Genomic DNA, 27,205 nt, shown 5'->3' with positions numbered 1-27,205 from the left:
ATGTCGGTTTTCTGGTGGCCAAACATGTGATTTGCCCCACCACCACATCTTGTGCTTCTTTATGTTAACTTTGTCACTCTTTTAGAAAATGCCTGTTAGATCTTGACACCCATAATTGACATAGCTAGTGGTCACTCTGTGATGTCTATGCCTTCTGACAAAATGACAATACTTGTTTTGTTTGTTTTGTTTTAATTTGGATAAAACAGATCAGTCATTAAGAGCAAGCTCATGACTTGAAGCTGGCTGGTTTGAATCCTAGAGCAGCTGAAAAATAACTGAAGGGAGAAAGAGACTGACTCTTTAACTCTCTGCACAATTACCAGTGATAAATCCTTGACTAGAGCAATTAACACCAGTTGTTCCAGTGGAGCTGCTCTGTGTTGAACAATCAGAACGATGGTTCTTGTGGGCAACTCCCAGGTGTGAACATGTGTAATTGGATAAATGTGAAGCACGGCATTGCTCAAAATGCTAAGTCAACAATAAGGGCGATAAATGAAGGACAAGATTAAAAGTGGTGGTGAAAAACAGCCATTAATTAGCTTGTTAATTCATGTTTAGCAAATACAGTGCTGTAGAAGTGAAATTAGTTTCACATTTGAAGTCCATCAGATAATCCTATGGGGGAACCCGCACTTCAAATGACTGTCTCTGTTTCTCTTCCTCACTCACTCTCATCTCAAAGTAAACCTAAAGCAGCCATCAAACAGATGAATCACAAAACACAGACACATTCTGTCTCAGCCTATCCTCCTCTGACTCATTGTCTCTCTCTCTCTCTCTCTCTCTCTCTCTCTCTCTCTCTCACTCACACACACACACACACACACACACACACACACACACACACACACGGAGAAAACCAATGCCAAGGAGTGATGGATGAGGAAAGCGGCTATGTGGGTGTGGCTGAAATGGAACTAATGACAGAAAGACAAGCAACTGAGAAAACAAAAACAAGAAAACATGTGGGAGATGAGACAGCAACAGAGATTAGGAGATACAAAGAAATAAAGATGAGGAGAGGCAGAGATGAATAGAAACAGTCAGACAGACAGAAAGAAATTAATGACAGCCAGTGTCACCAAGTTCAGCCAGTTCATTTCAAATAGATAAAAATAATCCTATTCATGTTCATGGTTAACAATTTTAAATGAAGTGCTAAGTCCTGAATTAAGTCTTGGCCCCCACACACTGCCTGTACTTCATAAGCCATCCATTTAGAAAACACAAGCACAAAAGCAAATAATAAAAAGAGTCCAAAACTCAAAGTAAATGCTTGTGTCATGGGCGTGCAAATGCACTTCAGTGTAGTCATTACTCACCTAACAAAACTATGCATAATGCCAGTCAGGAAGGCAGCAAGTTCTACCAACATCTGCAACTAAAATAAAAAAAGCGTATCTCTATTCTCATTCACTTAGACCTCTATATACTGGTATACCTCCTGTATACCAGTATATACACATCAATACAGCTCACTTCACAGCAATACATTCAGCTATTCTGCTGTGGTTGCTACATTTTTATTATTTAGGCAGTGTAACTCAAACTCACAAATATTGCCAATACAGTCATGTGAATTTAATGTAATGCAAGTTCTGGTTTAGCAGAGCAGCATGAAAATTAATTTCTCAATTTTAGAAATGTAAAAGTTATATCTAAATAAATTCATGTCTAAAAGACGTCTCTGGAGCTTTGTTAACATTTTGCATGCAGTGCCGTAATAAAATTCAAATTTAGATTCACACTGTTTCATTTCCACTGTCAACACATTTAATTATTCTACAAACATGTACTGTAAGAGATGATGCCGCTCAAAAAGCCCTGTATGGAAAGTCAACTGGTTAAAAAAGTGATTATTTAAGGGCAACTTCTGTCAAGTAAAAAACAACTTAAAAACAGAAGATTAGTAAGAAGAAATAGTAATATTAGGGTATTTTTTATCTCAAGATATATATTTGATAAACATGCTAACACAATTTAGAAGAACAATTAAATAAGGAGATGAAGTACAGCTTAATTTAAAAGGATAATTCAGGTATGATGTGACACCTGAAAAGCCCTTGATGGTATGGATGTCTGATGTAGTGGGGCTTTGGGGGTGTGGGTTGTCCCAAAAGTTTTGCAGCCAGCCTGGAGAAAACTTATTAAATTAATTCATATCTACCCACAAACACAGCCGTACATACACACATACAGTCTGTGATTCAGGCTTTAATTACCTCTCACAGGAACATCAGATGGCAAACAGTTCTTAAACAGCCAGCTGGGAGACAGAAAGAAAGACTGAGAAAGGGATATGGGAATATAAACAATAGCAAGAAAGAAAGAAGGAAAGAAAGAACCTAGAGAAAGAGAAATGAAATGGGTACAAATCTAGCCAATAAGATGATCAAAGAACGAGGGACAAGTCAAAATGAGGGAAAGCCTGTGGCTTGAGTGAGGATGAGTACATAAATGAAAAGGAATATAAAAGTTGCAACAGTGGACAAACTGAGGGAGAAGAAAAAAGCTGTATGTAGGGCAGGAGAGTGAGGAGGGAAGAAAGGAGGTGCATATGGAGGGATCCTCCTCTCCTCCAGCAATGAGCAGGGAATGAACAGCTGCCCGGCAGAGGAGAGGGGAGAAAATGTATAACGACGCAAAGAGAGAGGCAGTGAGCTGTTAAGTGTGTTACTCAGGACGAGCAAGAAAAACAGAGATATTTTTAATGCGCTTATTTCAATTACACCAACCTGTGAAAAAACACTGATGAATCATGTTCTCAGAAAACACATTACAGCCGGCGTATGTGTTTCTTTCTGGGCTTTAACGTAACATTTTAAACTAAGCAGAAGGGCAATGAGATAGTCTAAGGTGAAAGTAAGCAGAAAGCATGAGATCAGATGGTAGAACCACAGGCTCAGTCTGGTGCCCCGCAGAGCAATACTTACAACATAATCCTTCAGTGGTCTATCGATATGTATATGTCAGATTTAGAGTCATTAATTCGAAGGAAGGGCGAACAGGAACGGTTTGGGTTTTTTTGTTTTTTTAAAGAGGAGGGCCAGAGTTCAACCCCTCCTGCTAGACTTAGATCTCCAGCTGAATCCTTATCAGCTATTACTACATCTGATCCTGACCTCTGAGAGAAAAGAGAAACAGAAAACCAGATGGTACATTTTTAAGACCGTTAGCTCAGCTTTATAAATCCTGCCTCTCGGTATTCACTAGCATAACTTTGTGTTATTATAAAACTAATATTACCAAGTAGAAGCTTTTAAAAAGTTGGAATTTTAAGCCACGTATAGCTTGGATAAATTATTATATTTGGAGGTTTGTGGCAAACGTGGGTGCACCAATAAAATTCATTCTGACTTATGCCAATCACCTACGTTTTTTTCCTGGATGGATGTTTCTTCTTTTCATTCATGCATGTTTAGAGTAATGGAAGAGACGTATGCCGACAGATAGAAGAGGTGCACAAAGTGAGAGAGAGGTGGTGATGTCTCCACAGCTGCAGATAGAGAAGAATTGTGAAAGGATGGAGAGGAGAAAGGTAGAACAGTGGAGTGATAAAGAGGTGGAGGTGGGAGTCCTTATCAGAAAAAAGCAGACGCCTTTATCTCCCCGCCCTCCAGACACACACACACACACACACACACACACACACACACACACACACACACACACACACAGAGAGAGAGAGAAACATACCACTGACTGCCCACACAAGCACACATGGACACATAACTACACACCCAAAGGTACAAACACAAGCAAACAGGCATTGCCCTGTCAACAGACAACTCTATTCACATAAACATAAGCTAAATGCTGACTCCATCCAGTACTATCCGTTTCTCACGGCAACCTCCCCCACGACTGAACAAAAACACACACATTTAACAACAAACACACAACTCCTACAGGTGAGCGACAGGCGCCATTTACACACGGACAGCCGTGCCCGCCTCCCCTCCAGCTGCCACGACGATGAATGCCATTAGCATCCAATAAAATGTCAGTGGGCCATGCCCAAGTAACTCATCACACACACATACATGTGCATACACACAGACACACAGTCAGAAATGTCAGAGGCCCATGCCCAGTAATGTATCTGATGGAGAGAAAAGGCAAATGTCAGCTGTTCCTCAAAATGGCAGCCAGCAGCTGTGTGGGCTATAAGGCTGTGGCTGTGGACTGATGCTGCCAGACATACGGGCAGCATATCAGTTTGAGTTGGTGTATGTGTAGCGTCGCATATCTACTTCAATGAATTGCCTCCATGTTAAACTGAGCACAGAGGGAACCAAATATTATGAGGCTTGTGGCATAAAAATCTTGCGTATTGAAATATTAGGCAAATTATTTCACATGAGCAAAAGCTTGCATGACACAAGTGGTTAACCTTCCTGCCTTCTTGGGACCTTTTTGTGCCACTGCTATGTGTTAAATGGCTGCCATTTCCACTGTGTTCAGTGGAATATAACCAAACTTGCCACAGGATAGTTTTTACCTGTCAATGTTAATATTCCAGTGTGAATTCCTTAAATCAGCCTAAAATGGCTGAGCAGCAGAAATCCCCACACCCATCACCCTGGGGACCATTTTCTGCCCATTGACTTCCATTATAAACGCTATTTTTCAACCCCAAATTATCATCATATGATTTTATTTTTTCTTCTTTTCTTGGATGTCAATGAAGACTCAGGGCCTTGAAGTTTTAATTTTTAAATTGCAAAAAAAATGCAAAAAAAATAATGGCAGGTCAAAATGTATGTTGGTGCCAATCTTTGGTCCATCTAAAGGCCTACTTATAATGACAATCACATATTACTTCAACTGGTTTTTTGTGGAAATATTTAGTTTTGTTTTTTGGTTTTTGGGGCTTATAACACAGGGCGCTCATGTAATAACACTGGGATTTGAAGGGTTAAAACAACGAAAATATAATTAAAACTTTACATGAATATTTCAGGGAGAAGTAGTTTTACAAGGTTGGCTAATTTAAAGTGGAATAAAATATGGATATATGGTCTTTTTATGGCGTGGCTGAGAATGGTCCCTAGGGTGATGGGTGTGAGTTTTTTAAAGGATGGCAGGAGGGTTAATGATGGCATATATTATCCTCTTTGTTAGAACAAAGTGAAACAGAATAATGACACTTGTGAGAAGAGGAAGAAATATGAAAAGTTAGTATACCACCCTGCTTCATGCTCTTGAGGCCCTGACTTCATAACTAACTGATCAGCGCAGTAACAGCCCACTCAACAGTTCAGTAATGCAGACATCAGGGGACATAGAGATGGCATAGCAAGTAAGTAAATTAACCATGCAACACACGAGGCAGACTTTACATATTCATATATGTATACACAGCAAAGACATAAACATGCTGTTTATATTTTATAAATGATACTACTATCTAGTTTGGTTATGCTGAGCAGCTGTCTAAAGACATTTTTATGAAAGTATTTGACCTTGAAGAAGAGGCCAGAGGTCCAAAGGTACACGATATTTAGGATGGACATATATTATTTCTTAAATATTAACAAATAGCTCTATATAGCATTATTATCGTGCTGACCTACAGATCACTCTATAACCTTAGAGAGCTCAGAGGTTAAATGTGACATGATATTTTAAACATTTATGTGGTACTTGCTTTGTGTTGACCATGCACACCACACCTGTAAGAATCATAGTTTTGAAGTCATAATATTTTTTGTCAGTTTTCAACCAATAAATTATTGAGCTGCCTTTGAAGACCTTGGTGGATGTAAGCCAAATTTTTAATGGACCGTTAACATCAGCCCACAAAGTTTTATCAAAATCGATTAAAAACTTTTCGAGCTGTCATTTTTATACAAAGACTCTCTCACACACACACACACACACACACACACACACACACACACGGCACCAAAAACATAACCTCAATGGTAAAGGTTAGTCTGACTTCCCAATCAAATTTTGCTGTATTAAAAGACAACAATCACGTCTTCTCTTAATTGCAATAACATGATCAAAATTTCTTGCTTGCAGTGGGGATGGTTAGGTGTTCCTTTATTGTACACAAAATCTTCATCATCTGTCTCTTTACAGTGCACTTTTTCCCATCTATTACCACCAGTTTTGATGAGTTCCTCTTTTGACAGCACCCTTAAGGGGTCACCACAGTAGATCATCTGCCTCCATCTCAGCCCATCTCTGTCACACCAACCCTCTGCATGTCCACCTTCACTGCATGCACAAATCTTCTCTGTGGACTTCTTTTTTCATCCTGATTCGCAGCTCCATATTTAGCATCCTTTGTCCAATTTATCCACTATCCCACCTGTGCTCATATCCAAACCATCTCAGCTTTTCCTTTGTAACGTTGTCTTTAAAACGCTCAACATGAGCTGTCCCTCTGATGTACTCATTTCTACTCTTGTGCATCCTGCCCATATCAGCTAGTTTTCTCCCTTTACCAGTCAGAATCCCTAGATTTAAGTTCCTACTCTCACCCCCCAAACTCCTGCCTTTCGCTCCCTCTCCTGACCTTCTAACATGCCTTCCCCTTTTCCTTTATCTTCGGCCAACACTATCACAGTTTCCAACAGCACACTGTTAGCCAACAGCACTGGAAGCGGCCATTGTTAACCCGGGACCTGACCGATCCAGTATGGAAATTACTTTCTTTATAATCAGCGTGTTTATATTCGGCCAAGATTTTACACATGCCCTTCCTGAAACAACACTCTCTATTTATCCAGGCTTGTGACCGGCAATAGGAGTACACTGGCTTAAACTTTCCCAGAATAAAATAAAACAAACTATCTTGACACAGATTCTGCAGTTCGTGCCATCTAAGAGTCATTCAAAAATGTTGGCTGTCAGCTGGGGGTTGTTGGTTTCTACTAATATTTCCTTATTAGTGGAAAACAATGTCTCACAGAGACTGTCAGCAGCTGGCCCTTCTTCATATTGTAACAGATTCAACAGGTCAGTAAGGGTTTCAAACAAAGAATAAATGATAAAATAATAAAAAGTGATACATGTTCTTTCTTATCCAACGTGTTTTCATCCCTGCCGTTCTCTTGCACTCTGCTGGCATTGGACACAAGCACACGGTGTCCTCTGTGGCTTGGCACGTTGGCCATGGCAATATTAGATGTCAACAGTTAATATTTGTGCTTGAAAGAGAGGTAAACTCTGCATAAGATGAGAGGAGGGTAACTCTGGCATAAATTATTTCTTATTTTTATTTGATTTTATTTTAGGAGACAGCAGCTCTTGTCCATTTTTGAGAGCTCTGGACATTTCACTGTGTTCTGCTTTTTTCACTTCTTTTGTGTAAATTTTTTATTCATTTTTTCCATTTGCTGTTTGCTTTTAAGCACCAAAATACTAACTTAAGTTTAAAAACACGTTATTTTGTGAAGATTTACATATCCTATCTGTGCATATTTGTGCTATAAAGTAGGCAGTGAATTTAAATGAGACAGACTGTAGTACTTGAGATACCATCAGAATGAGAACGACTTAGCTTTACTTGGCTAAATATGGCCTAATGTTTCACTGAGCAGGTATTTAAAAGGTTTTTCCCCAAACCACAAATTTCAAATATTGTGTAAACTGTGTAACTTCTCCCTACTGGTATTTTAAACCATTTTCATCTGAAAGTAATGTAAACATGTAAACAACAAATCAAATCAAATCAAATCACTTTTTATTGTCACATCACATGTGCAGGCACACTGGCACAGCACATGCGAGTGAAATTCTTGTGTGCGAGCCCCACAAGCAACAGAGATGTGCAAACACAACAACACAAACGAGCAAAATACAAGAATGGCCAACCTGAAACTAATAAATATATGTACAATATATAATAGTGTATGCATTTCTGGATGTGTATACTAAATATTTTCCTACGTGTGTGTGTGTGTGTGTGTGTATGTATACACATTTTTACAAATTAAATAGTAAAAAAATAAAATAAAATAATAATAATAATAATAAAATATATAAAATATACAGAGTTGAATATGTGCAAAACAAGTGGCATTTATATACAGTGTGGAGTGCATAATGTTGAAGTTCCAGTAGTGAAGCTGAGGTGTCTATGACGTGTTCAGCAGTCTGATGGCCTGATGGAAAAAGCTGTCTCTCAGTCTGCTGGTACGGGACCGGATGCTGCAGAACCTCCTTCCTGATGGAAGCAGTCTGAACAGTTTATGGCTGGGGTGACTGGAGTCCTTGATGATCCTCCCCGCTTTCCTCAGGCACCGCTTCCTGTAGATGTCTTGGAGGGAGGGAAGCTCACCTCCAATTATCCGTTCAGAGCACCGCACTACTCGCTAGAGAGCTTTGCAGTTGTAGGCGGTGCTGTTGCCATACCAGGTGGTGATGCATCCAGTGAGGATGCTCTCAATGGCACAGTGATAGAAGGTCCTGAGGATGCGGGGGCTCATGCCGAATCTTTTCAGTCTCCTGAGAAAGAAGAGGCGCTGCTGCGCCTTCTTCACTGTTTTGTTTGTGTGTACTGACCACGTAAGATCCTCAGCCAGGTGTACGCCAAGGAACCGGAAGCTGCTCACTCTCTCCACAGCAGCGCCGTTGATGGTGATGGGGGTGTGTACTTCTCTGCACCTCCGGAAGTCCACTATCAACTCCTTTGTCTTTGCGACGTTGAGGGTGAGATGGTTGTCTTGACACCAGTGGGTCAGGGCGCTGACCTCCTCCCTGTAAGCCGTCTCATCACCGTTGGTGATAAGACCCACCACTGTAGTGTCGTCCGCAAACTTCACAATGATGTTGGAGCTGTTAGTGGCTGTGCAGTCGTAGGTGTAGAGTGAGTACAGGAGAGGGCTCAGTACACACCCCTGTGGAGCACCAGTGTTCAGTGTGATGGGGGATGAGGTGATGCTGCCCAGTCTGACCACCTGGCGTCTGTCAGACAGGAAGCTAAGGATCCAGCTGCAGAGGGAGCTGCTCAGTCCTAGATCCTGCAGTTTCCTGTCCAGCTTCGAGGGAACGATGGTATTATGTGCCATATACCTAATAACAGCATTACTTATATGGCATATAACAAACATATGGCAAGTGGTTTTGCCTTTTGTAATGTGCAGCCTTTGCGAATATTGTTTTTATATTTGCCATTACCCTCCACTTCTCTGATTACTGTCCACTAATGACTATCTAGTTACCAGATTATTCACTGCAGCAACAAAGCTAAAAAGTGAGAAAAGTTGAATCGTCTTTTGGACAGTGCTTAAACACAGTAGGAGTTCAGCAGCACTGTAGTAAAAATTGGAACACCGACAATTGCTTTGTATGCAATCAGTCACAGTCACTATTTGAAAACTGCATTTACGCACAATTTGAAAATAAATGATGTTGTTGATGGGGCTGGAATCCAAAGAGGAGCTTCATTATAAATGAACTCCTCATGAGTCCCCAAAAACTCCACAGCCATCTGTCAACAGAGGGGGGAAAACTTTTCTCCCATTCATCAGCCACACGAACGGATGGATAGAGGGATGAAAGTTGTGTGATCCCTGGCCAAGCCTTTCTCCATCCGCCCTCCAACCCCCTATGCAGAAATCTCAGCAGCAGCCACTGGCAACGTTCGCCCAAGGTCAGAAGGACAAAGTCAGGGGTAGAGGAGAGGAAGAGAGAGCCAGAGAACGCGTGTATCTGTGTCTGCTGGTTGGAGGGAGTGTGTGCTTTGTGTGCAATGGGCAGTGTGTTCATGCCAGTGTGTTTGTGTTAAGGCATAAGGGGTTTAAGATAAGGTATAAAGGTGCGTTCATGTGACTGTGTTTTTGTGGGTACAAAGCACAGGGGGACATGTAATAACTTCTACAAGTCCTGTAGCTTGGTGTGTGTGTGTGTGTGTGTTTGTGTGTGTGTGAGAGAGAGAGAGAGACAAAGAGAGGAATAAAGATGGCTGCTGACTGTGCCACAACTCAGCAGGCTGGGCAACATGACGATAAGTAATCGCCTCTGAACCACTGCACTAATGAGCAAATGCACAAGTACACACACATACACACAAATGGGCAGAAATTCGCACCAACCATACTATCTCACGCACCATGGTCGTCACTGTTTATACCTGTTGGAACAGACTAAACTATTTAACAAAAACGGCCTCAAATATATCTTGTATCAGATGACATGAACACACTCTCAGTTAACTTCCATACACAGAAGCAGATGGCCACACTCATGGAACATTATACAGTGTGTCTAATCCACAGCAGTCTTGTGTGCATTGGCTTTAGCGAGTGATCCATCAGGAACCCTGCTGCCATGCAGAGGTCAAACCCATCAACCCCAGAGACCGCTGCCAGGACAATGCGCACTTCAGCCAAGAACCAATCACAACAAGTCCTGCATGCCTCAAAGCACAACATAGATCAACCCAATACAGGACAGGATGGAGTCTGAACTAAGTTTCAGTCCAAGCTTATGTAATACAGTGCTGCATAATGTGTGAAATTTATGTAAAGTTGTTCGGCCATTTATTATTTGGTCACCTAGAACCACACAACTACTCTTTTGGGAATTTGAGTAAGCTATTAACCACAAGCGATCTTTGTATAAACAGTTCATTACTTGAGATAGCAATAAATTGGCAGTATAGAAAACAGACTTATTTTCTCCTAACTTCTGCCCTCTCCCAAGCTGCCGTTCACTCCTTAACAATTCCCCCACTGTTTTCCAAAATGGCTTCCCCCAACATATCCTCGATTGTACATTGAACGTGTTTGTTATGTAATCCCTGTGACCTCCGTATCCTCTCACCTTTTCTCCCACCACTCTTCCCTCCCTCTTCTTTTTCTCCTCAGTGCCTTTGGGTAAACATTTGTCAGTGTAACACAAGTGTCTCAGGTAAAGATATGCAGATTAACTTTAACTCGTTTGCATAACGAGCTCTTATTTGCCAGTCTAATTACGGTGGTATGCCGAGGCTGTCCCAGAGCTGCCCTCAGGTTTCATTAGTGGGGTTCGTTAAGAGGTTTGTTAACGGGCAGTGCTAATCGCTTCCTCCCTCTTGAGCAAATAGTGGAGTCTGAAAGTCCTGAAAAGACTCCCACTAAGCACACAGCAATGTTGGTTTAAAAGAGACACCGACACACATACACACAGCTTTGAAAAGCAAACACACTCACAAACACACAACTTCCTTCCAAACATGCTGCGCACACATCCACACATATATTTGCTCAGTAGTCAAGAGACCAAAGAGCTGGTCAATGTATTGAAGACATTTCCTTTACACACAGGAAGTTTACTCAGGGTAAAACCACTCACACACTGTCTATGGGGACTTGGGATTCAAATAAGGTAATCCATGCTTTTAAAAGAGCAAACAATAGACACACACATACACACACAGAGAGAGAAGCTCCCACAAGGTCAACAAGGCCTTTGAATATATTAAAGAAACTCCTAACAGCCAAACAACCAAAAGCCACACTGTTATTTCCAAATAAAGAAAGAAGACATAAAGCCCACCAGTAGAGTAGAGAATGAATGATCAGACATTTCGAATGGCATCCATTTAGGTAAAAAAAAAAATTGAAAAGAAATCAAAGCTGGTAACAATTACTTTGGATAGCCCTCAATAGAAACGTATTAAATGATTTTGCTCAAACTCAACTGTGTTTCAGGGAGAGGGGCCAGAGTGGCATTCCAACCCATCGTTTCATGAAGAATTCAAAGAAAATTGTGCCTGTTGACACTTTCTATAATTGTACCCCTCTATTAGAATACACACAAAAAAGCAAGTCCAACTACAGAAATGACTGAGCAAGACAGTTACATAAAAAATTATTTATTGCGTCTCCTTCATATTATCTCATTATCTCATTTATGCCTGAAAATTCGACCACAATGCCTGAAAATTAGTTATGTACACCACTAACTTACAAGATTAAATACACTTAGAAGGAAAAATAATGCTACCCAGACTTAATTTTTATCAGTACTATGAAAACCCGTTGTTAATTAACGCAAGCCTGAAGAGAAAAAGGGTGGACATTGAAGTTCTCCCTTTAATTTAGTCACTGTCACTTTCTTGAAGTCCAGTGCATAATTTATCCAAACAAATAGAAAAGGCTGAATGCTAAAAGACTGGCAGAAAAACCCGTATTAAAGTTAAAAGTTTAACAAGCAACAAGCAGTAGAAAGAAATTTCAGAACTTTAACAACATAAGGAATTTAAAACAACGAGGAAACTGAAATTCATGTGAGGTTGAAACAATAGGAAAATAAAAAAGGTCAGATTGGTGGTTTATAATTCTCTCCAGAAAGCCTGAACAAGACATTTTCTAGGACTGTGTAGTATTCACTAAGTATAGTCTCTTTTAGTGAGTCACTGTCTGTAATCACTAAGCTGTCACTGTGATCTTCAACAGATGCGGCTTTAATTGTTCATTTCTTAAGCGCAGCCTGATGCCAAATCTCACTGAGATGTCAGTGTTCTGGTCTAAGTAATTTTCATGCAGCAATTTTTTAGCAAAACCACTGCCATTTGTTTGCATCTTGATTAGCATGTAGGCTGCTCTGTCAATCATAGCTAATGCACAAGTAACTGTAATCTTTTACTTCAGTAAGAAATTGTTAAATTAAGACAGAGTTCAGCTAATGTTCTAAAAAGAACAGGTACATACGAAATACAAAGCTGGAGTCTCATTTGGGTAACTTTTACTTTATGAGCTTTTTTATTCAATTACTCTGTGTAGTCTTGCCACTACTCCATCTCTGAATCCCTCTCCCTAGCCTCTTAGTAGGCCTTAGGGATTGATGCCCAAAGTCCTTACAACGTCTCTCTTTGACAGGCAGAGTGCAGCCGAGTTGATCATGTTAAACATTATGCAGATGGAGTCCTGAAGCCACTGGGAGTTTTGTAAATAGTGAAAATCTCCACAGTAAAGCTGGCCTACAGGCTAAGAGAAACACTGAATGAAATATTAAATATCTTGCTGTCCCTCGCACTCAAACCACAGCTTTTTCTTCAACAAACACATCTTCTATCCCTTTGTTTTCCAGGTATGTTCATCTCCTTGTTTCTTTAACCTCTGCTCCATCTGTTTTCCCCCTTTTCTGTGACCCATAATTTGTTTGTTATTTCAACTTCAACTTACAATCCTCCTTCTTTCTCCACTTATTTACTGCTTTTCTGTTCTTCTCACCTCATCTAACTCCAATCTTACTCTCTTCCCCCCTAAAACTCTTATTTCACACTGCTAGATTTTCATCCTCTTTTCATTTCTCTCTCACTCACTCTCTTCATCTCTGCGTCCTATTTTTTCACAGCGCCCAGATCGTGGCCTGGCCCGGCCTTTTAATGTCCCCCTTTACTTCTCTCTCCCTCCCTTTTTCTCAGACTGTAGCTAATCCCATCAAGTGTTTGCAGCCGCCCTGAGCCACACATTCTAACTCTACGTACAATAACAAATAAAGAAATAAACACCTGTGAACACAAACTTATTAAAAAATGTTTGTGCAATCACACACAGGCTGTAAGGAGCTGTCCAAAAGCTATCAGCACAAACAGACAAGCACGCACATAATCACTTACATTGACATTTCATTTGAATGTCTAATTTTATATTTTACTCACTTTGTGCCTCATGCTCTTTTTAGCTCCGATGATGACCTACAGTAAAAGGGGAAATTCTTTATAACAAAAGAATACAAATTTGATTGTCCTTGATTAGTGACAACCTTGAATCTCCTTGATTAGTCCCCTGGTGTGAAAATTTGGTAAGAAGAACACTTTCAACTGTGGTGAACAACTAATTATAGAGAGACATTTCAAGTAAGTCTGTTATCTATCAGTTTAACGAGCACATTTCCCCACCCGATACAGCTGAGACGCTGACATGCCAGCTACAGGCCCACGAGCTGGTGAGGCAGCCTTATGGCATTTGCCATTCCGCATAAAGTGCTATTTACCATTTTATGTGGAGGATGTAAAGGAACAATTCACAGTCATGCAGGAAGAGAGACTGGATAGGCACAGGAGGACAATGTACCTATCAGACATAACTTTCAAAAACATCTATTTAGTGGATTCCCATTAAAAGGTCAAAACAACTCTGTCCCATCGGGGTGTGGACACTGGGTTTCCAGGGATCTCTTGTGGTTTCTAGAACTGGGATGTGTTCAGCAAACAATTTGGGGTTTAGGGGGTTATGCTGTCCTTTTTTTGGCAATTTTTTCAAGTGAGATCTGGAGAGTTTGGAAGTGAAAGTCTTCGTCTCTTTGTTCTATTATTAAAGATTTTTTAATGGAACATTATCCTAATGTGGGAAACTGATACTGTCGAAGACTGCTGTTGCCACTGGAGGGAGCTTGGTTTGCAACAACGAGGGCTGGTGATACATGTCAAATAACATGTCTGTGAATCACCAGGTTTTCATGAAGAACATTGCTATGCATTTAACAAGATGATTAATGTTATTTAGTTCATCTGTCAGTGACTATGATGTAGCTGATTCAGGTGTTGAACATTCACACAGTCTCCAAACATTTAAGGATTACGAGGATGTTGTTGCCAACTGGTGCTCTATATCCTAGATGAATTGAGCTAAACACCAGCTAATGGATATGATCCATCTAATCACGGTTTCACAACTATAATTTTCATGCCTTTAATTAAAATTGCAACTTCAAATCACTGCTGTTTAGAATACTTTGGATTACCAGTCACCTCTTGGTCGACTGTCTGGATGTGGAGCCTAAAGAGTAAAATGGAATCCAAACGTATTAGCCCAGTTCATATGTTTAAGCTCATTGAATTACCCCTTTAAGCACAAAACAACACACTCTCTCAATCTCTGTCAAACCTGCAGCACTGTTCTTGGTTTCATACACAAACACACAGCTGAAGATGGCGCTTTTTGGTCTTTTAGTCTCCCCAAGGACAAGAGTAAAACAACAGACAGGCTAATTGATTTCTGTGCCCTCTCTAAAGTGATTGTCATGCTCCACTAGCACAATGCACTTGCTTTCTCACTTTCTAGGGTTTTTTTTCCCCACCACATGCAGTTTCAGGTTCAAAATCAATTTGGCTTGGATGAAAGTTTTCAATTTCATTAGCTTTATCAAATAGAGCACTGTTAACAAGCGGCAGTAATAGAAAATCATTTAGGCCGAGCAGCTCACACACTCTCAAAGGACTGGTTAAGAGGTACTCAAAAAGGGAGATATAGAACTGGAGAGGGAGGGAGAAAGGGAACAGGAGAAAAAAAGGGTGACACTAGGGAAAATATTGACAGGAGACAGCGCGAGAAAAAAAAGTGCAAAAGTGTGAAAAAGAAGGTGGGACAAAAAGGTGCAGAAAAGGGGAGATGATGTCTAAAACTCAGAAGCAAAAGATGATGTGATGGAGTGAGAAAGATAAGAAATAGAGAACAGTAATGACGGAAAATGCAGTGGAAGAGAGTAAGTAAAAAAGATGAATGTGACAAAGGCAGGAGAAATCTAAGACGGCTGCAGCAAAAGATAGAAAGAAACCAAAAGATAAAATGTTAGAGTGATTGATGACCTTATGGAAATGTTTAAATGAGCAAAAATTGCACTTTAAAGCCTGCGAAGAAACAGAATGCAAAGATGAAAAAGAGCAAGGAAGTCAGGGAAATTTGTCTCTTCCCCTCATGTAAGTATTGCCCCATTAAACTCCTATTATTGCTCCTCAGATGTTTGTCAGAAAATTAATGCTGTGATGAAAGAACATAAATAAACGATTAGCCATCAAAAGACTCGGGCCTGTAACAGACCACCAGCTAAATACTACCACTTCAGTGAAGGAAAAAGCGATAGGAAATCAATCACTAGAATAAGTAATACAGCAGAGGACTGCAGAGGCGAAGCAGAAATCTGACAAACTGAGAGGAGACTACGAAAGAATGATGGATTTACAGACTGGATGTTGGAAGGAAAGTAAAAGAGAAAAACAAAAATTATTGTACTGCTTCTTGCCTGCCTTATGAAAAAAGTTATTTCTAGAAAAACGTTATTGCTCCCTAAGGTAAATGTTGTTTTAGTAGTGGCACGGTGCTGCAAAAGTGCTGCAAAGAAAAACTACATACAGCTTTCTGATTGAAAACAGAAACATAGAAGGAATGCAAACATAAAAAACACAGTTAAGGTGTTAATTTCAACACTTTTTCATTTCAGTTTGCCTTCTAAAGTAGTAGCATGAAGGAGCTTTTAACACAGTATGAATTTGAAATTAGTAAACATTATAACATAGTCAATAAAATGTCTATCAAATCCAGCCTGTTAATTACTTAAACAATGCTTCATTCAAAAACATGCAGTAAAATAAACTGATAAGCAATTCAGATTATTGACTTGCAATGTCATTTACCGTTTGCAAATGCTCCCAGAGAACTCACAGAGACGGTATTGCAAACGGTAAAGCAAAGGCTCTGATGGCACATGATTTATAATGTAATCTGTCTCTTTGTGTTTCTCTACCTTTTCTTTTCATGAGATCTCAGCAATCCAATCTACGTCACACTTTGGGGGTGCTTTACGAGGGAACCAAGGAATTCTAGCATTGGTTAAAACTTTTTTCTGTTACACTTTCACAACAGTTAGACAGCCAGCTTTTTAACAGGCAAGACAGGCAACAGACGAAGGCCATTAGAGCACTCCCAAGGGTTGAAAAACTTTACTTCGGAGCAATGGCTCAAAATGTGGCAACCACAGCAACCGCAACCCCCTCCCGCTTAAACAACCAATGGATGATCTGCAATGATATCTCAGTGAGAAACCTCTCTGGAGGAGCTCCCTCGGTATCAGCCCACTGAAGTTTATGTTATCTTTAGCAGCGATCAGACATCCTGCTATTTATGTTACTAATATAGGGATTATGTCAAAGCAAGCAACTAATTCAAGTCATGTTTTCATTTAATTATTAAGCAGTGATCAGCTAGCATTAGCTACACTTCTTAGGCGCATTTGTGGAGTAGATTTTTACAAAGAAGCACACACACACAGGACAAACTCTGCACGCCACACATCTGAATCATTGCAGTTAAAAGAACCTAGAATGCCAGTGTACTTCAAGACATACCCAATTTTTCATATCGTGATTGTATTCTACGAGCTGGAGTCAGCGTCACAGAGAAATGAAAGGCTACCTGTTCGGCTGCTCGTATTTATCATACTTTAGCACTTAATTTCCTTCAAAGCCCCAAACACGCATACAGCACATACCAATAAATTACATTCAATCAAAATTCAATGAGAGAAATGAGAGCTAATGTTAATCCATTGTTAGATTGCTCTGAGTCATTGTGTCATGGGGATAATGATCAGCCAGCTTCTCTTATGTGCACATTTTCACACTCAGAGTGTGCAGCTAATCAGCCAAGTGAAGCTAATGCAGGGGGAAATGTGTTGCTGATTAGTTCAACCTTAAACCCCAAGACATGACTTCCAGACCTACACTAGTTGTCGCACACATACACACAAACAGACATGCACGCAGGAATGCACACACAAAATTAGTCCAGCTATTCATGCTAATCTGAGGGAAAATGACTTGCTCATTAGCAAGACCCTTAAACCTCTCGACAGGCCTTTGAAACCCATGCCGTCTCATGGTCACAGAGCATACACAGAAATGCAGGCTCACCAAGCACACACTGGCCTCTGCAGAGGAAGTTGGACTATTCAAAACTACTTAGGCTCATTAACTGACTTTCAATAAGTGTTGGAGTGGATTCTATTAATAGCAAAAATGTAAACAGAGCAGAATTTACCAATGACGATACAAAGTCCAGAGCTGAATTTACAGAGCGGATGCTTAAAATTTGTGCCAAATAAAATCAATTACATAAGTCCTCGAGATTTGGTGAATGGGTGATGATCTGTATTCTATCAGTACAAAAAATCAGTAGAAAAAAAAACACGTAATGTGTTTTCATTAAACAAATCCTAAATTTTTATTCCTTCTCCAGTTCAATTTAGCAGTATTACTTTCAGCGTTTACCTTCTAAATGTATACACACACACACAGACACATCTCAGAAGCCAGATTTAAGAGGTCTGGTTCTGATCTTTCCTTTTTTTTCAACTTTCTGAGGGGACAATCAGTAAGTTGTGCAAAGGATTTTAACTTCTCACTCTCTTTTCATTTCCCACACAGCTATTTCCATCAGTGTTTCCTTTGAAATGGTCTGCTGTTTTGTATGAGTCATCACACTGACTGGTTACGCTAGAAAAGAACTACTTTTGATGAAGTGTTTCCCAGCCACATCGGAAGCTAAATGTATTTTAGCTGATTCAAACAGCCACACTGAGGCCAAGAGTGACTTGACGTGCCGTCACATACTAGCAGTATCATTTACGTATAGGGAAAACAGGTGGAACACCTGCATTAGTTGTTTTGCTGTTGATAAAACAGAAATAGATGCATAAAGAAGAAAAGTTCACCACTATGAACAGAGCTGAGCAAGCACGGTTCACAGAGGGAAGCAGAAAGGGCAAGCTGCACAGTCTCCAAAGCAGCCGCCCCGAGTGAAGGATTTCCAGTCTTTTGTAGTGGCAGGTGAGCACGTTCACAGGATTCCCAGGCAGCCAATCGCCTATGTGGGTTGAGACAGTGCCATCTGCATGGACAGGGGCTGGCACAAGTCTCCCGCTAGCCAGTCGTCGGAGAGTCCTGGCACTCTTGGACTTGCTTGGAGGGAAAAGGGCGGTCTCACTCCCTCCGAGGCCCAGGGCCATAACACTTTGTTTCAACCATTTTTTAATTATAGGACCTTAATGAATGTAAGCCTCAACTTTATTTATACAGCACTAATTCACAACAACAACCACCTCCAGTTGATGTTTTATTGTCGGACAGAGATAATGCAATATTACAGAAAAAAAACCAACAATGTAAAACCCAACGATCTGAATATCCTCTATGAGCAAACACTTGGCTACAATGGAAAGGACAAACTCCCTTTTAACAAGCAGAAACCTCCAGTAGAACCAGGGTCAGGGAGGGACAGCCATGTGCCACAATTAGTTGGGGGATTAGAGTAAAGAGGAGAAAACACAACACACACTGTGGAAGAGAGTAAATGAAAGTTAACATGCAGTGGTGGTATATAATTACATGAGGATTTTAAAAAAGGAAGTAAAAGTAAGAACAAGTTCAGTGCATCATGGTGTTCCCCGCCAGCCTTATCCAACAGAGGCATAACAAAAGGATGTTCCAGAGTCACACAATTCCTCTCTAACTATACACTTTATCAAAAACAACATTCTCAAGCATAATCTTAAAAGCAGAGTGTGTGTCTGTCTCCCAAAGTTGAACTGAAAGCACTGATCTTGAGTGAATTCAAGCAGGTTTGAAGCAAGGGTTTTGTGAAATACAATCAGCAAATCTCTGGCATTACATGAATTTACCTATCATTCACATTAAAATAGACAAGCTACAAAAAAGATACATATACTAGCAACGAGATTGCACTATACTCTTTCTAACATTAATGCATGAAACTACAAACTAAGAGGCTGTAAATTTAATTATAAATGTACATTGATTCAAAGAACTGAAATAACATGCTCTAAGAATTTCCTTCTAAGCTATGACACTAATTAGTCTTAGTAATTTCATCGTTCTCTCTGCAACCTACCAAAGTATGACATCTCTGACACATACAGTACACAAATATTAATGTGAAGAGAGATGATGCTTGTCATGGTCCGGGTGTGTGCTAGTGTGTCTCCCTCCGAGCCGGCATCTCCACCCCTGGGAGGGGCCTCTGTGTTCTGCTGATTGCTCGCACCTGTGGGTAATGCAGCTGGGGACTCATAAGGCCAGCGCACTCAACCTCTCTTCGCCAGATTCTCAGCTAACCCTAGTTAGTGCAGGCCACCACTGTGATTTCGCACACTTCTTGAAAACTACCTTGTCTCATCATGTGTTTTCTTTCATAGCCACGCACCAAGTTGCCAGACACAAATCTCCGCCGAAGAGCTCCGATCCGGACGCTGGACCTCCTGACAGTCCCACGGGCTGTTCACCCGACTCACCTGCCTGCCTCCCTGCCTCAACGCCAGGTATTTCGGACCACTTACCCCTTCATGCCACTACAGACCACCCACAGCAAGTACGCAGTACTAAGGAAAATTCAGAACGACTAGCTTGCCCGTATTTCTCCCGAACCATATCTGAACGTCTGTACTCTATTTACAGTGACTCTGACCCTTGCCCCGGACCCAGTTTGACTCTCCCTCCAGCCCAATCCCCGGAACTGTTGTTTCCACTGACCAACGACCAGATTGCTTACTTAGCCCAGGCTGCTTAAAACCCCTTTGGTTTAATTGTTGCATTTAGCACTTGTTAAACTCACATTCCAGTTTCCTGATTGTGAACACTTACTGAGAAAATAAACGTTGTCACTGAAACTACTTACGTGCTGTTCGGCGCCCAGCATTTGAGTCCTTTCCCTTTTGAGGCGGCCTCGGCCGTGACAGTGCTTTGAGTTACACTGAGGAAGAAATTGTATTTAAGGTATTTTCTAGTGCTGATCTTGGCAGCGATACTCTATTTGTAATAAGACATTCTGTTGGATCTGTGTACAGTAGAGAGAAACTCTAATGACTCCTTTTTGGATATAAAAATGTTTTGTGATGTTTTTTCACATTATTCTTCATATATTGTGTTCTCAAACCCTTTGACCACTTGTATCTCTGAGAAATCAGTCTGTTCTTCTGGTCCTATTAAACAGTTCTCCCAAATTTGAAGTTCAAGAGAACCGGACAGGTAGACAGATACTGTAACCAAGAAGCCTAACGTAAAAACAATGTGCGTCTTATTGTGTGTGGCCATGTGCGTGTAAGTGATAGGTGTAAATATCTATACCCTTTGCATCCTTCTTGGTGAGATTTGCTGATACAGAATGAAGTGACACAAAAGGTGAATACACTCACAAGGTAAGATCCTATCTCCCTGTCTGTCACTTTCTTCGCTGAAGAGAGATGATGCTCTCGAACTCCAACAAATGAAAGATTTTTGTGAAAGGCATAAAGATGAAAACAGGAAAACAAAACAAACCTACACACTTCAGTAACATTCTAGGCTTTGGATAATTAACAAAATATTAATGAATGGTGATAAAATCAGGTTCAAAAAGGAAAAGAAAAATAAGCTTAAAGGGCATCAAGTATTCAAATATTCTTAAGCTTTTCGCTTTTGTTTCATGCTGGAAACATGACAAGACGAATAACACTTGAACCTGCCAGCTGGCAGAAGTCTGTCTATTTTTTGTGTGGTGCTGAATATTGTTGGCCCAATATATTGTAAGAAATATTCACAACTAATAGAAGGTGAAAATAAAATGTAGATATTAGTGACACGTCTTTGCTGACAACTCAAGGAACAAAACAGTGAATTAATAAAATCTTCACCCGGTATGTCTGAAGTTTCAGCAGCTTCACAAACTGGCATTTGATTAATGTTCAGCCCTACAATCTTTTCTGCTAGTGCAAAAAATATATATATATTAAATCCTATGCGTTGTTATATTGACTGATTCTGTACTTTCCGAATGACAGGCAAGTGAACGACACCAGCAGCCCTGTAGTGATTCAGTAAATCTGTAGCATGCAAGACACCTCCAAAAAAACAAAGTTAAACTCATGAATGCTGAGAAAAAGGAGGCAGTCAGTGGAGAGTGTCTCGTGTCCACTCCATCGAATACACCCCTTTTTTTGTTTTTCAGTGTCTGTGTGACCTTCTCTGTGCTCTCTCTCTCTCTCTCTCTCTCTGTGTGTGCTCTACCCTCTCACTTTCACCACGACAAAAAGGCTATATGAGCATGTGCATATGTGTATGACAGAGAGGCAAAGCGAAAAAGGCTCTAACTGAAGTGGCATGATTTTCTAACAATGTGGCGTTTAGAAGTAGCACTCACATCTCACGCTTTCTTTCCCTTCCACATATCCCCTTTTGCTTTCATGAGTAAATGTTAGAAGTTCACATTTCCTATCTCTGAAATGCCCCTTCTCTGATTTACAATCTTCTCTGTTGCTTGTTTTTCACAGAATAAGCAGCCTCTGTGTGCGGGTGTGTTTGAATGTGCTGTATATGCGTGACAGTGGCTCTGTGTGCACAGCAAAGAGTGATGCGAGTGCGTGCCTGAATGATTCAGTCGGTGAATGAAACCAACAATGAGACACAAAGAACCCAGGGAGTGAAGGCGGCATATAGAAAGGCCAAGGTGAGAAGTCCCGTGACTGTTTTTTTTATATGCAAGTGAGGTCTTTACACTGACTGCACACCAAACCATGCAGACTCTGAGTCACTATGGGGACCTCAGTGTTGGTGTCTTCTGTGACAGACTGGTCCATTATGTTTCAATGGTTTAAGGTGTAGTTTAGCTTGTGGTTAGGTTGGGGTTAGAATTAAGGCAGTAGGGAATGCTGGGGAATTAGAGTTCCCATAGGGATAGTAAAACAAATGTGTTTGTGCATGTAGGTGTGTGTATGTGTCAGTGATTTTATGTCAGTAATTATTGATGCTCCGTATTCCATGAGTAATGGTGCGTAGTGCTGACACTCTGCTACAGGTTAACGGTGTAGCGCGAAACACGCTCAAGCACATGGGGTGAAACACACTGGGCAAAACACACACATGTACACACACATATATATACTGAACAGTGCACCCCTCCCATCTTTGACAAATAAAGTACAATCTGCCACATAGCTATTCCAGCGACTAGTGCTGGAAAGGAGCAGTTCGCTGTCATTAATGTCTGTGAAACTGTGGAGCGAGACTGATGAGATTTCCTGATTTACACTTTTTAAATGGCCCCAGTCTGGCAATTGGAAACAAGCATATTCCTTCAATACGCATCAAGAGTATAACCCAGGGCCTATGCATATACTGATATTGAAGAGTTTCAAAAAGACCAACTAAAATATTTATATTTATTAAATTCTTTTTATTTTTATTGGTGTGGGGCTGTTACAAACTCGGTGTAATAATAATTGTGCATTTGTATGATACATTACATCTGCAGTAAACTTATTTTAGTACAAATATCAGTCAGTAAGGAATAGACGACAAAACCAAATTATAAGGATTTTTTTTAAAGGAGTTTTTGATTTGACATCCCAAACTCATGAACGGTGCATAGGAAGAGTAATTTCTGTTATTTCATAGGAAAGTGGTACTGGAAGTGGATTTTTTTTCTCAGCTCATCTGTCATAGCTGTTTCAGTTTTACGACAAACGGTTACGACAAACCATAAACTAATTCAGTGAAACTGCATCAGTCGCTTTTGCAGCTAAATTTTTTTAAAAACTTTCAAACTAAGTACCAAAAAAGAAAATATCAGCCATATCTCACTGCATGAGAGGGTGTACGGCTTCTAAACCACCCACCCATGACCTCCTGCTAAGATTACAGACCTGAGACATTACCCCCAGTGACTTTTCAGCCTCTGAATCTTCCAGAACAAACTGTTTGCCTCTGAACTGGCACTTGTCAGATCCTTGGTGTTTGAACAAGCCTACAATGTCATCCTAGAGATGACCTGGATGATGAAATACCACAATGATGTAATTACAGTGAAACTGAGTGACATGAAAATAGAAATGCCAGTCATAAGGGTGACACAAACGGTGATATATTGGAAGATCGGGGTACAATAAATATCCCTAATTAGGAGGTGATGTGACATGTAATACTTAGAACAAAACAGAAAACTATCTCACATCTGAACAAAATGTCTTTCAAAGTTGTTAATTCTGGGACTGAAGTGAGGAGGTGGAAAATTGTGAAGTATTACAGATCGCAGCTACTGTATGACAGACAGCGGCATACACACAAATGCAGATGACTGAGGGCCTATGTGACTAATGGAGGGCACAGACATACACCTACTGTAAATGCGAGCATAGGCTGACACAGCCAATGTAGCAACAAATGAACAGGGAACACTTGCACCAAGGAACCACTTTGACTGTGTACTGAAACGGCAGAATGCACTGGCAGAAAGAGATAGAATGAAGGCAAGGTTAATCTTTTGCTTTTTAAACAGCCTTAGGTGTGTTATTATTACACGATTAGAGCCAGATTTCCCCATGTGCCCAATGAAAACTGTTTAACCACAGCCGAGCTGCAGCGGACCTTAACCTGTACAGAGAGAGTGAGAGAGAAAGGGAGAGAGGGGGGAGCAATACTGACGACCATCCAAACCAGAAAAGCTGTCAAAGAGCAATGTGTACAGACAAAAGTCACAGACCGTCCATGTCCCTACACTATTTTGCGTTTCATTCCACTAAGAGAAGAAGTGAGAATGTTACAGGAGAAGAGGGGAGAAATATTTTAGATAATTTCAGTGTTTGGTTACTCAGCCGTTTTGCGGGACACAGCTGTTTTCCGGCGCGTCGACCCTTCTCGCTATCTCCAGTCCGTGCGCCTTGCGCCGCGAGCACAACGACCACCGTGCTCGGGAGCGCACAACGCAGTCACTGTTAACTGCTAAGTGAGCCGTGAGTGATCGGAGCTGATTAAAACACACAGATACGACCGCGCGCACAAACACAGAAGACACTCATAGGAAACGTGATACTAATGCCGATGATTTGTCATTTGTCTTTAAAACGGAGGCGTAAAATCGCGCCCACGCTTTAAATGCAAAATATTCTAAAGCCTCGTTCCGATTGTGCTTCTTGCTTTTTTCCCTCCTCTGAGTCAGGTGGTGTTACCTGAGCTAAATTAATAATATCTCAGCTCTATTTTACAAGTGCTCTTGAACACGAGAGTGAAAATCCTTTGCGCACTTCGGGCGCTGTGAATAAGAACCCCCCGATGTGGATTCAGTTGATCTTATAAGACCAGTTAAACTGGAGTGTCGTGGTTTTTACGAGTCAGGTCAGATTTATAAAAAGGGGCTTTTAAGTTCTGCAAATAAGTCAGTTATTCACTTAACTGGATAATGGAGATATTAACCGCTCTCTTGTTTCTTAATGTGTCCAATTCCCGACAAAGACAGAATCTTATTATAGCTTCTTTTAACTTCAATTAACATAGGCGAGTAAGGCAATTACTAGTCGTTTTCTCTGTTCGTCGACGCTCGAGTACATTTTAAAAGAAGAAAAAGGGTTGATTTTCTTTCCGTTTGAGGGACGTCGTGTCATTAAAAATCCTTTAGATCTTTTTTTCTTTTTTCAAACAAGGGACAACCTCTAGAGCTTGTTTGAAGTGTGCAGCAGAAAATGTTTGCGAACAGTCAGTGCTGATCCCGCCCCCCACTATAGAAAAGCAAGTATAGTTTTGTCCAGGAAACACTCAGGTCTTTCCTCTCAGAGAACTCAAACTGGCACATGAGCAAGTCAGCAACTAGCCAGGGTTCGCGTGTCTCAGGTGGCACCAGTTAGAATGCATCTGTCATTTGAGCTTGGACTCAATTACTTATTATTCTACACACATGAGGGGATACATGAGGCGTCAAGGTGAATACTGGCTATTCGGTTGTTATTTAGGAGACGAGAAATTGCCTTTTCTGGGAATTTCTAGGCAAGTATCGTGATGTTGGTATAACCCCCTGTCGTTGGTTACCATCTCAGTAAAAAAGCAAAAATGGTGTGAATTACTTTAACTTGGTCCAGTGTGACACTTCTAAGACACTTAAGTTATTATTAACATTGTTTCCTTGCAGGATAGCAAGCTGGGTAACTAAGTTTTGTGTTTGGTTTCTCTTCACCTCACTGTTATAGTTCAATTTCTAACCGTCTTCGGGGTATCTACTCGCCCTAGGAAACATTTTAACAAAAAGAGTTCATATAAATACAATTATAATGTATGCCTTTGTTGTAAGTACTACAAAAGTTATCAGTTTTGCCTATAATGTCGCATTTCTAAGATGACACCACAAATGAAATATCTAGATAAATAATAGCGAGCGGGAAATTCCGTTTTCCAGTCCAGAACAATGAAATAACAGTAAGTAAAGCTGGCAACAAGTTTTTGTTCGCACTTCCATTTCTTACCTTTCCACAGCAAAAGAAGAAGCAGCGTCTTCCAGAGGCGACACCCCAACGGCGCGCCTCCCTTTCTCCCGATCGTCTCCATCCCTCCAGTCGATAAAAAAAACCCCACGACTGTCCGCAATAAGGATTCAAAGGGCAATGTTTTAATTTCTATATTTCTTTCTCCTTTTGTTCCCACAGAAAGATTACTATCGCATTGGTGCCATCAATCTCATTTTCACCAAACTGCGCTCCCGCTGTGCTTGACCTAAGACACCGAGCAGATGAGATTTGGAGTAAACTATAAATCCTTCTTCAGTCAGTAATAAAGAGGAACCCCCCAATGGGCAATTCCGGTGCAAGCTGGCTTCTTTTTTAATCCGCCTCCCCCTAAAAAACTCTCTCTCCTTCAAGCCAGAACCGATGAATGAATGAAATTCCCCGTAGTGAGCTTTTTTCCACCAGTGCGCTTCTCTGCCTTATTTATCCATACGGGACGGTTAAAGCTGACGGTTAAAGCGCTGTTCTCTTTGCCTTTGTCGCAGTTTTCTTTCTTGCAAAGTTTTTAAAAAATTACCAGAGGGTCACACGAAGTCCCGAAAAAAAAGTGCACTTCACAGTGGACTTTGAAACAGTAAAAAGCAAAGACAACTCTGTCATTTAGGGCTCGCTTAATAAATTAAAATCCAAATTTTGCTCGCTCGGCAGCAGCTCCGTCACTCTCCTTTCTTTTCCCTCTCTACCTTTCCTCCGACTATCGTCCTCTTGCTGTAAGTGTTGTCTTGTGTGTGCGCGTCTGGGTTCAACTTAAGAGTCTGTGTACACTCGTCCGTGGGATGGAGTGAGGAGAGGACAGAAGAGGAGGTCTGAAGCTTCCACCAGCCGGCAGAGGTAGGAGGAGGAAGAGGAGGAGAAGGGGGGCTAACAGCGACTGGGGCAGAGGAGGGTGAGGGATAAGGGCGGGATTTGGAGATTTGAATGACAGTAAAGTAACCAATCGAGTGTATAGAACTTTATTTAGATTTTTTCTTTTTTTTTTCCGAATTGTTTTATAAGATGCATTAATATGTTTTTTCCTTACTTTCTTAATACTGGGTCATTGTGGTAAAGAAACAAATACCCACACTGCAACAACAGGAACTCTTTAAGAGGATAGATTTTGCTGCTCTTACAATAATAATGAAAACACGGGAAAATTAGCTGCAGGTGATCTACAATA

The 27,205-nt window shown here is 40.7% G+C and overlaps 2 protein-coding genes across 2 annotated transcripts in view; one reads left to right on the top strand and one right to left on the bottom strand.

The window, feature by feature from the left end:
* si:dkey-215k6.1 (transmembrane protein 132C) overlaps nucleotides 1-26,863 on the bottom strand; it is a 293,749-nt gene extending 266,886 nt beyond the window's left edge. Inside the window, exon 1 of the mRNA XM_004546915.4 lies at nucleotides 26,008-26,863. Coding sequence (XP_004546972.1) covers nucleotides 26,008-26,089 — 82 coding nt within the window. The 5' untranslated portion in view covers nucleotides 26,090-26,863. The remainder of the gene's footprint in view (nucleotides 1-26,007) is intronic.
* LOC143421362 (uncharacterized) lies at nucleotides 19,705-20,474 on the top strand. Its single transcript, XM_076890471.1, has 3 exons — nucleotides 19,705-19,865; nucleotides 19,942-20,114; nucleotides 20,201-20,474. The coding sequence occupies exons 1-3, from the start codon at nucleotides 19,800-19,802 to the stop codon at nucleotides 20,310-20,312; spliced, it is 351 nt and encodes a 116-aa protein (XP_076746586.1). The 5' UTR covers nucleotides 19,705-19,799; the 3' UTR covers nucleotides 20,313-20,474.
* Nucleotides 26,864-27,205: the final 342 nt, after the last annotated feature.

The sequence above is a fragment of the Maylandia zebra genome, linkage group LG12 (genome assembly GCF_041146795.1).
Source record: "Maylandia zebra isolate NMK-2024a linkage group LG12, Mzebra_GT3a, whole genome shotgun sequence".
Classification (NCBI taxonomy): Eukaryota; Metazoa; Chordata; class Actinopteri; order Cichliformes; family Cichlidae; genus Maylandia; species Maylandia zebra.
This window is presented reverse-complemented; position numbering and strand designations above follow the sequence as displayed.